At 40.0% G+C, this 9,596-nt stretch overlaps 1 protein-coding gene across 3 annotated transcripts in view; it reads right to left on the bottom strand.

Annotated features, from left to right (window-relative positions):
• Positions 1–5,490: 5,490 nt before the first annotated feature.
• TAFA4 (TAFA chemokine like family member 4) overlaps positions 5,491–9,596 on the bottom strand; it is a 148,290-nt gene continuing 144,184 nt past the window's right edge. For 2 of the 3 annotated variants that reach the window (XM_070492569.1, XM_070492570.1), the window contains exon 6: positions 5,584–6,959. In XM_070492569.1, the coding sequence (XP_070348670.1) occupies positions 6,948–6,959 (12 nt within the window). In that variant the 3' untranslated portion in view covers positions 5,584–6,947. Of the gene's footprint in view, positions 6,960–9,596 lie in introns of all 3 variants that reach the window. The other variant, XM_044755074.2, reaches the window with a different exon arrangement.

Here is a 9,596-nt window from a genome sequence, read left to right as displayed (position 1 = left end):
AGAAATGGTTAAAGGCTTTACACTGTTGGGTTGCCCTTTTCCCAGTCCTTTGCATGAAAGAAAGGACTGTTTCTTGTCTGCACCCTTTGGCATTTCTGAGTTGCAGGCTTCTCCAACACCTCAGCTGGGGTACACAGGACACAAGAAAAAAACCTAGGACCTCACTGCTGGGTTGTTCCTTGAGTCCCAAAGGCCCTAGCCGTCCTCCTTTCCTCCATCTTTGAGTCCTGTGCTAGGTGACTTATGTGTTTAATCCAGGGATTTTTGTTGTGATTAGCAGGAGTAAAATGAAATGCACCTTGCCCAGAACCAGAAGTACAGCCCCTTTCGATGGTTATTTAGGATTTCTGACTTTTTGCTCTTATGAATAATTCTGTGAATCGTATTCTTGTTCATGCCACTTGGCCTCTTAATTCATTAAATTCCTATAAGTAGAAATCTTGAGTCAAGAAGTATTACACTGCTAAGGATCTTGATATGCAATATGTACACTGTAACACCACATCCCTGTAACTGTTAAATATTCTTTTTTTTCTTTTGGTGAGGAAGATTGTCCCTAACATCTGTGCCAATCCTCCTCTATTTTGTATGTGGGACACCACCACACTATGGCTTGATGAGTGGTGTGTAGGTTCACACCCAGGATCCAACCCCTAGAAACCCCAGCTGCCAAAGCGGAGCATGTGAACTTAACCACAATGCCACCAGGCTGGCCCCTCTTTTTTTTTTTTTTTAATATTGGCCAAAGTGATACATAAAAGACTGTTCAGTCTCAACTATTCATGAAAAACTGCAAACCACTGGTCTTTTTGTATTTCTTCTTTTATGAATTATTATACCTTTCATTTACTTTTCTATAGAGGTGTTCATCTTTTGTTTGCTGGTTTGTAAAATCTTTGTATATATGGATATTAATATTTTTTCCACTGTATAAGCTGTAAATAGGATTCCCAGTTGGACCGTTAGTTTGCTTTATGTGCTTTTGCCATGCACAGGTTTTGCTTTTTATGTCGTCAAATCCATCAATTTTTACAAATACTTTCCCGTTGAGTAGATCTGCCTTGCAGGCCCTACTCTGAGGAGGCACAGACCTCTCCCACCTTTGGACTTCTTTTTGCATTTGAGATGTCAGGAGGGATATATCTCTAAGCCATAAGAAGATGAATGGAAAAAAAAATGGGGAAGAGCTTCTACACTAGTCTTTTGTCTAATCGGAAATGAAATGAGTCCTCCAAACACACACTCAAATCTCTTTCTACTTGGCTCGCTGTACCACAGCCCAAGTGCCTCCATCACCAAATCAGAGCCATCTGCACTGATTTACCACAGGCAAAGTGCCTTTCCCTGGAGAATGTCAAACACAGCATCTTTGAAACATCTCCCCTATTCCACTCCTCGTCTGCGCTCTAGTAGCGAATCAGGAAAGACAGTGATTGAAATAGCATATGGCATCATCAAATACCAATTTTTCTGACTTTGACAGTTTCAAGAGCTGTCGCTAACTTTTTCTCAAGCTGAGACTTCGTGGTTTTATTCCACTTCCTTTACTGTGCCATTAAGAATCAGTCTCAGTCCTCTGTCAGATATATAGCGCTCATAAATATTTAAATATTCCAAAGGATTGTCCTGATTCCTATTTCAACCCACGCCCCCACAGAGCTGACCTAAGCATTCCGCTCTATTGATTTGTGCGTGAGGGAGTGTTTAAGGGAGAAACTATGGATTATTTTTTATGTTTTCTTTTCAGTTATTGCAATGCTAAAATAGCAAGGGCATGATTTTATTTTCTGTGATGTCTGTGAATGGTCTATAAAACAGTGAATGTTGAATTTAATAGGTGTAACAGAGCAAGGGTGGAGATGCAATTCAAAAAGAGGGCAGGGAAGTTCAGAGGCCCAAACTGAACTACAGAGAGTAGATTTCGGATTGGAAATAGAGAACCCAAGTTCATTTGCTTGCTTCCATTCCTTGATCATTAGTTATAGTTATTCAATTAACAATTCAGTGTCATGAACTATCTTGATAACTCCTCATTAAGAGAATCAAAGCTGATAATTAAAGGATGGGTCAGAGACCTATCCATAGAGAGAGCAAAGGCCCAATTGGACAACATAAAAGAAGCATCATTTCACATTCCCGACATGTCAGCAGGCTCTGAATACTGATAGCTTCCAACGGGAGAGAAAAGGGCTAAACTATGAGGCTGAAGAGCCTGGCTTTGTTCACAGCCCCAAATCAATACCACGGAGACTGTCCAACATGCTTCAGTAACTGTTCATCAATTATTTACGGGGCTTTTTTGTTCAAAGTTTCTGTTTACAAGATTACGTCGTAACTTGAAATGATTGTTTCCTTTCACATGGCTGCTGGATGGGGCTTGAGTTTTTTGCAAGATGAAGTTGAAAGAACAGGTGTGGGGATATGTGTGTCGGGGTGGGGGGAGGGTGTGCGCACGCGCTGCCATCTGTCATCGCAGGCTGCAGATTCAAATCAGGATTCCTGTGTATACATCTTTCTTCCCAATGGTGCTCCAACTTCTACCAGATAGGTATTAGAGGCCCAAGATATTTACTTGTCCATGAAGACAGCACAGGCATTTTCAACATTCTGCCAAACTGACAGCCAAGGTCACGGGCAAGCAATGCTCCTTGAGTTGTTTTCCGAGTTTGTCCTTGCTCTGCTTTCTCAAAGTTCTTAGTGAGACTTGGAAACAAGGAATTAAACACTTTAAGGTCTGGTCTATCTGGTCCCAATTTTCTGTCAGCAGTGTCCACTTAAACCTCACGCCCCAGCTTTGAGGCGAGGGCCTGCTGTTTGGTTCTCCTTTTGCACAAGGTGAGATGACTTGGATCACTAAGTGCTCATACAAGAGGTGTAACTTTATCAAGAGCTTAGTATTTCCTAACCACCATGCTAAGAGTTTTTTGATATAAAATTCTTCCCAAAAAACTCCTGTGGGGTGTCTATATCATTATCCCTATTTTATAGATAAACTGAAACTTAGAGCATAGAAAGCTTTGAAAGATAAGAGGCAGAGCCGATATTCAAACTCCGATTTGTGCGCCTCCAGCACCTGAACTCTTTGCCACTATCTTACAGTATTCCAATGAACTCATAAAAACATCATCCTCTTCCATTGTGTACAACAGGAATTGGCAAACTTTTCTGTAAAGGATCAAAGAGTAAATATTCTAGGCTTTGTGGGCCATGTGGGCTCTGGCAACTAATCTACTTCGCTGTTGTAGTGCAAAGCCAGAGACGTTACATAAACAAATGACATGGCTGTGTTCCAACACACTTTATTTACAAAACCAGGCAGGCTGGCTTTGACCTACAGGCCACAGTTTGCCAACCCCTAGTGTAGAAGAATCCATGTTTTAGGTAAAACTCTCAATAATTCTTTGCCTATTTCAGGGAGACCCTAAATGGTGAAATTAGGCATCAGACTAGCAATGGATTCGTCCTTGGTCAGTGGGTCCCTAAAAGCCCCAAATAAAGACTTCTGTAAAAAAGCATTTTCCAATCCTGGGGAAATTATCTGTGAAATAGGCATTTTGGTGAGGTGGTTTCCACTGACGTTTGCAGGAGTCAATTCCTAACCTTGTGCATCAACAAATTCTTTCCTCCCAAAATTCCATAGTATGGGCAAAAACTCCAATGAGGGAGCTGACCAAGGACTCATGGTGTTGGGCTGGAGAGCGCCCACCCACCGAAGCGGATGCTACCTCCTCTCTATCCAATAGTGTTGATGTGGGAGAATACGGGCTCAGTTGCTGCATCATTTTCTTCAAGAAACCTTGGAAATCCATGTAATACATGCTGGGACTACAGCTGCCCTCAGGTAGCCTCTGACCAAAGATGACGTGGAGAAGGGCTGGTGCTCTGCCAATGCTCACTGTGGGATATATAACCTTATAGTTGCTTATAGTCTCAGTCCAACCATTGAGCACTTCATTATTTTTTCATATTATCCTAGAACTTTTAAATAAAGAATACAGTTACTCTTTTAAACTCAAGTAGAAATTCAATTGTGAATATTTTACCAACTCTAAAATATTAGCAGTATGATGTTTTTCATCAGTGTATTGGCACATTATGAGATAGTGGCAAAGAGTGCAGGCGCTGGACATGAACAAATATGATTTTTTTTTAAAGATTTTATTTTTTTCCTTTTTCTCCCCAAAGCCCCCTGGTATATAGTTGTATGTTCTTCGTTGTGGGTCCTTCTAGTTGTGGCATGTGGGACACTGCCTCAGCATGGTCTGATGAGCAGTGCCATGTCTGCGCCCAGGATTCGAATCAATGAAAGACTGGGACGCCTGCAGCGGAGCGCATGAACTTAACCACTCGGCCACGGGGCCAGCCCCTGAACAAATATGATCTTGATAAAGCAGGTAATAACAGACGTTACTTAAAATATACTCAAAGAAAAATAAATCTACAGTTTCTTATCTCTTTTCATGACTTCTCATTGTATAATTTCCAGTAGTAACTAGCTGTGAGTTTAGGCAAGTTTAATTTTATTGCGTCCTAAATTCTCCTCTATAAAATGGGAATATTCATAACTACTTCCCAGGTTGAGTAGAAAAATGGATTTTTGTGTATAGGGATGGAGAATTTCCCCCAACAACTCATGGGCGGTCTTGGGAAGGTTCCCTCAGTGTTTGTTGAATTTAATGTATGAACAGAGTTCCAAAGGCAGGTGCTAAAAAGGTGTGTGTATGGTTTGAAGCAGCAAATAGGGACCCAAGGAAGAGCTCTAAAATCTAGGGGGTGGCTGGTTTCTTTGGAGAGACTCGGGCTGAGCCACAGCCCCACCTGAGCAGCTCCATGTTCTAAGACATAAGAACTGAAGGTCTCGGGTGTTGAGACAGCACGTGTCACAATTAGAGGGCCTAATGCTGAGATGACTGATATCTTCTCTTGATAGCTTTGCTTTAAATTCTGTAAAAATAGAGAAAAGTCTCCTATCTACTTTCCTACAGGAAACGAAAGGAATGATAACATTAAAATGCTTCTCAAAGAAAGCCCCATTTCAGGGCTAACTTTTGAACTAGGTAAAAAGTACACTTTGAAGCAATAATGGATGAAATGGCAGTGTTGATACCTGCCATTTTCCCAAATGGACTATTTATTCCCTGGAAGTAGTTTACACCCTAGAAATATACACCAAGGTGAAGCAGTGTCATTTTAACTTGATCTTACTTGGGGTATAAGATCAGATGTGTGGCTAAAAAACTAAGACATTGTTTCATGTACCATAAAATCTTATTTTTTTTAACTCTCTCTTCTTACAACGTAAGGTCTTACACTAAAGGCAGCAGAGTATGCGTAAATCATCATCAGTGTGCCTAAACTTAACTAAATCTCCCTAGATTTTAAATTCTCTTTAATGCTACATAGATTTCGGAGAGGAAATAAAGTGGCGATCTAGCTACAGGCACCAAGTTTGCCGTACGGTAAACATCTGCAAAGTTAGATGTTATTTTTAAAAAAGTTATTTTGCACAGTTCACATTTAAAATTTGCAAGCTTAGGATGTTAACACAAAGTCTTAAGGTAGAAAATAATCACAAAGACTTATGCTATCAGCAGAATCAATTTTTTACTTAATATGAGAGTAACAACTCTGGTAAGTATGTAATCAGTCAAACGAAAACTAAATTTAGCAAACAAATGAATATTGCCAATTTCCATTCCTTCTGCAAGAATAAAATCAAATAGATGTAACTGTTACTGCTATAAACAATGTTATAGTATTATTTTCCCCTATAATTGCAAAAAGACAGGGATAATTTAACAATGCAGAAAGTATGTTTTTGGTATTTCTTAATATATAAAATCTATCCCATAATATTACAGTAGTATGTTTTTTAATCAGATTATGCATTTAAAATCTGGGTCAGTTGCTTTTCATCTGTAATACGTTTCTGCATGACAGCATCCGAGAATATGTGGAGACATGTCTGCTGCAAAATCATTAAACCAAGAAAAAAGTGACTCAGGTTTTACTTATATTTAAAGAAATAAGATGACTAACACGTAAGTAGGGAAAGAGCTAAGAATAAGTCATTTACAGTTTAAAAATTCTACATTTAAAGACTCCTGTCTAGGAGTTAACAAAATATTTTAACTGACATAAACTGGATCTAAGTAATCATTCTCGATCTAAACAGAGACTGTTTTATATTTTAAATGATTTACCTCTATGACTACACATAAGCCATAAAAATCCCAACAGGTTTTGTTTCTTTTGTGAATATGTCATGATAGAGCTTTGGTTATAAAATACTGCGGTTGATACGCTTCCTTAGCACTCAGTAAAATGGTGCCCCAACGTTAAAAATGCTCCCATTTTCATGAACTTGACAATGGAACTTAAAATGCAAAAATTCTAAATGAAAAGCAAAAATACAAATGCACACATAAGAAGTCCTTCTCTTCCAGGTTTATAAAATAAATTTTCATCACCAGTTAATCAGAGTTCATTGATCTACATCTGCAAAAACATTTTGTTATTCAGACCCCTTTCAAACCACTTTAACGCAAGGGCTAAAGAAACAGTTCAAAAGAGGAACAGAATGAGGAGCCTGTGAAATATGTCTTTGTTCAGGCAGAAAAAAGCTGAAGAGCAAATATTTCTTCAGTGGCGACCTATTTGGAAGTCTCTGGTTTTGTCTTCCGGGGTTTCTTGGAGGTACGTTCCTTGGGAATCCACATAGTGTGTCAACTGTGTGGCAGGTGAATGGTTATAATTCAATGTAATGAAATCATAAAGCAGAGACGGCTGGCACAGTTAACTGAGTGCCACTCCTCACAGCACACACACGCAAATGGGATGTTGCTGAAATCCAGGACAATTTCGCACAACCTGGCCAGGACTGTCATTCAATCAAGAGAGCTCTGCATCCTGTCGCTTCTCCAGGTTGAAGTGCATCTCTCTCTTTGCTACCGTGTTACCTAAAACAAATTAAACAAGTGAGCATTCAACATCCCATATCTACCAAACCCAATCTTTCCTGCTACTGGACCCGTACATCCCTCTCTGTGTCATCTGTACAGCGTTTAGCATTTTGCACCTTTATCTGTACCCAGCCTCACCAAATCAGCTGTTCAAATCAACTTCTTTACATTTCTTGCTTTTAGGCTGCAAAGAAAACATGCACAAAGGCTTCCACAACACAGTATTCTGCACCCTAGCTTTATAATTTGTGGGGTTATAAAAATCACATCAGATTAGGCACATTCATTGCCCATCAAGTTAACTCATGCATGCTGAGCATGCTTTGTTAATGGCTCTAAAATTTTTCAAATGAATGCTGATTAAAATCAGTGTATGTCAAGATCAAAATGTTGCCTTTGTTACTTTCTTCATGTGGTTAACTTTCACTTTAAAAACTAGGTTATTTTATAAAACTGCCATATTTAGTAAAAACATACATCTATTAAGAAGTGCGGTTGTTTTTTCCATTTTTAAACACCCAGGCTCATTATTTATGATCTAAGAAAACATCTGCAATTTTTATCGTTTGATTTAGTCGTGTAAGAAATTTTACAGTTTAATTAACATACAGCTAGAAAAAGAAAAGCGTGGGGGCTGGCCCCGTGGCCGAGTGGTTAAGTTCGCGTGCTCCGCTGCAGGCGGCCCAGTGTTTCGTCAGTTCGAATCCTGGGCGCAGACATGGCACTGCTCATCAAACCACGCTGAGGCAGCGTCCCACATGCCACAACTAGAAGGACCCACAACTAAGAATACGCAACTATGTACCTGGGGGCTTTGGGGAGAAAAAGGAAAAAAATAAAATCTTTAAAAAAAAAAAAAAAAAAGAGGAGGATTGGCAGTAGTTAGCTCAGGGCTAATCTTCCTCAAAAGAAAAAAGATTTAAAAAAAAAAAAAAAAGAAAAAGAAAAGCGTAAGACTTTAACATGTCTACACCACGAAAATATTTTCAAAGTGAATTATATTATTTGACAGCATAACCATCATGGCTGAGCTTCTGACCCAATCAGGTATTTATTCAAACCTCAGATTTGCTCTTAACTGACCTGTGGCCTTTATTTATGCATTCTACAATTACTCTTTGGTTTGCTAGGATATCTCCAGCATAAACAAAAGAAAAACTCTGGCCTCGTGGAGTTTCGCTAGAGTAGAGATTGACACACTTTTTCCGTAAAACACCAAACAGTAAATATTTTCCATTTTGCAGGCCATACAGCCATGGTCCCAACTCCTCAACTCTGCCTTCATACCATGCAAGCAGCCAACGACAAGACAGTACGTAAACTAATGAGCATTGCTGTGTTCTTTAATAGAGGATTGTTGGGGAAGGAGATATCTGAGGAGAAACCTGAAGGAAAGGAGGGAACCCTGACTATCTAGGGGAAGAATTGTCCAGAGAGGCGTCAACGCGAGGGGCCCTTTCTCTCACTGAGGCACAAAGATGAGATGAGGCATGCATGGCCACTCCGAGGTCTTTGGCTTGAGTAACCAAACAATGGAGTTGGTCATTTTCTGAGATGGAGAGGACTGTCTCTCTCTGCCTTAGTTTCTTTATCTGTTAAACGGAAATAATAGCACATGGCTCCTTCAGTTAGAGTGAATGAAATATGTGAAATGAAGTACGTGGCCTGGTGCCTGCCATGGGGTTAGTGCTCAGGAAATAGTGGCTATTGTCATGTTAGCTCTCTCTGGACCTATCATGCATGCATCCTATAGAAGCTAACAGTGTTTACAGCCAACTATCAACCTACATGTAGGATGTAATTCTCAAAAGCATCTCATTTGAGGAAGTTCCTTGTCCATGCCCAGCTCGTTTTGCACTGAAAGTTGAATGATAAGATGCTTTCAGATTTACTTTCCCTTAAAATGTTTATTTTGCTGATTGATATGGAAAGCTCATTGTTATTTGGAAATTTTTGTGGATAAAAGGTTGCTAACAGGTCAATATTAGCTCCACTCTCATGTGACAGGGTACCCTGAATATTTCAAGCTCCAGCTGTAGGGATCAGGAAAGGCCAGACATCAGGGTAAAGAGCAATCTCAGCTAGATCTTGAAAGACAAGTGGAATTGTAGAAGAGAGAGGAGATGAAGAGGAAGGCAATGAGGGATGGAGATACATGGCCCTTCCCAAGATGCTTATACTGTGTATTTTCTATCAGTTACCAGTGAGGACCCACTGATGGTCTCTCACCAGGGCAGAATCTGGGCAAGCAGTTTGCCCTGGTGGCAGAGAAAGCAGAGTATAAGCCAGTTAAAGGCAAGAACAGAGAGCAGGTGGGGAGCTAAGTTAAACCAGTGGTTCCTGCATCCTGCTTGTCTTCAGAATTACCCTAAGAACAACATTCTAAAAGTATGGTTTTCTAATCCCCATCGCAGACTGACTTTACCAGAATATCCTAGAAGTGAGGCTCAAAACAGTGTGTTTTTAACAAGTTCCCATGATGATTTTTCTGTAGCCACTGACACCATTAAATTACTATAGCATTGAGTCGCAAGAGGATGAGGATGACCCATGGCAGTAGCCCAACAGACAGAGAGCCATTTGAGGAAGATACTGGAAGGACCTGGTCATCTTAGATCTTAAGGATGAGGGAGG

This window comes from Equus asinus, chromosome 21 (assembly GCF_041296235.1).
Source record: "Equus asinus isolate D_3611 breed Donkey chromosome 21, EquAss-T2T_v2, whole genome shotgun sequence".
NCBI classification, from domain to species: Eukaryota; Metazoa; Chordata; class Mammalia; order Perissodactyla; family Equidae; genus Equus; species Equus asinus.
Note: the sequence above shows the minus strand (reverse complement) of the source record. Positions and strands in the feature narration are given on the sequence as shown.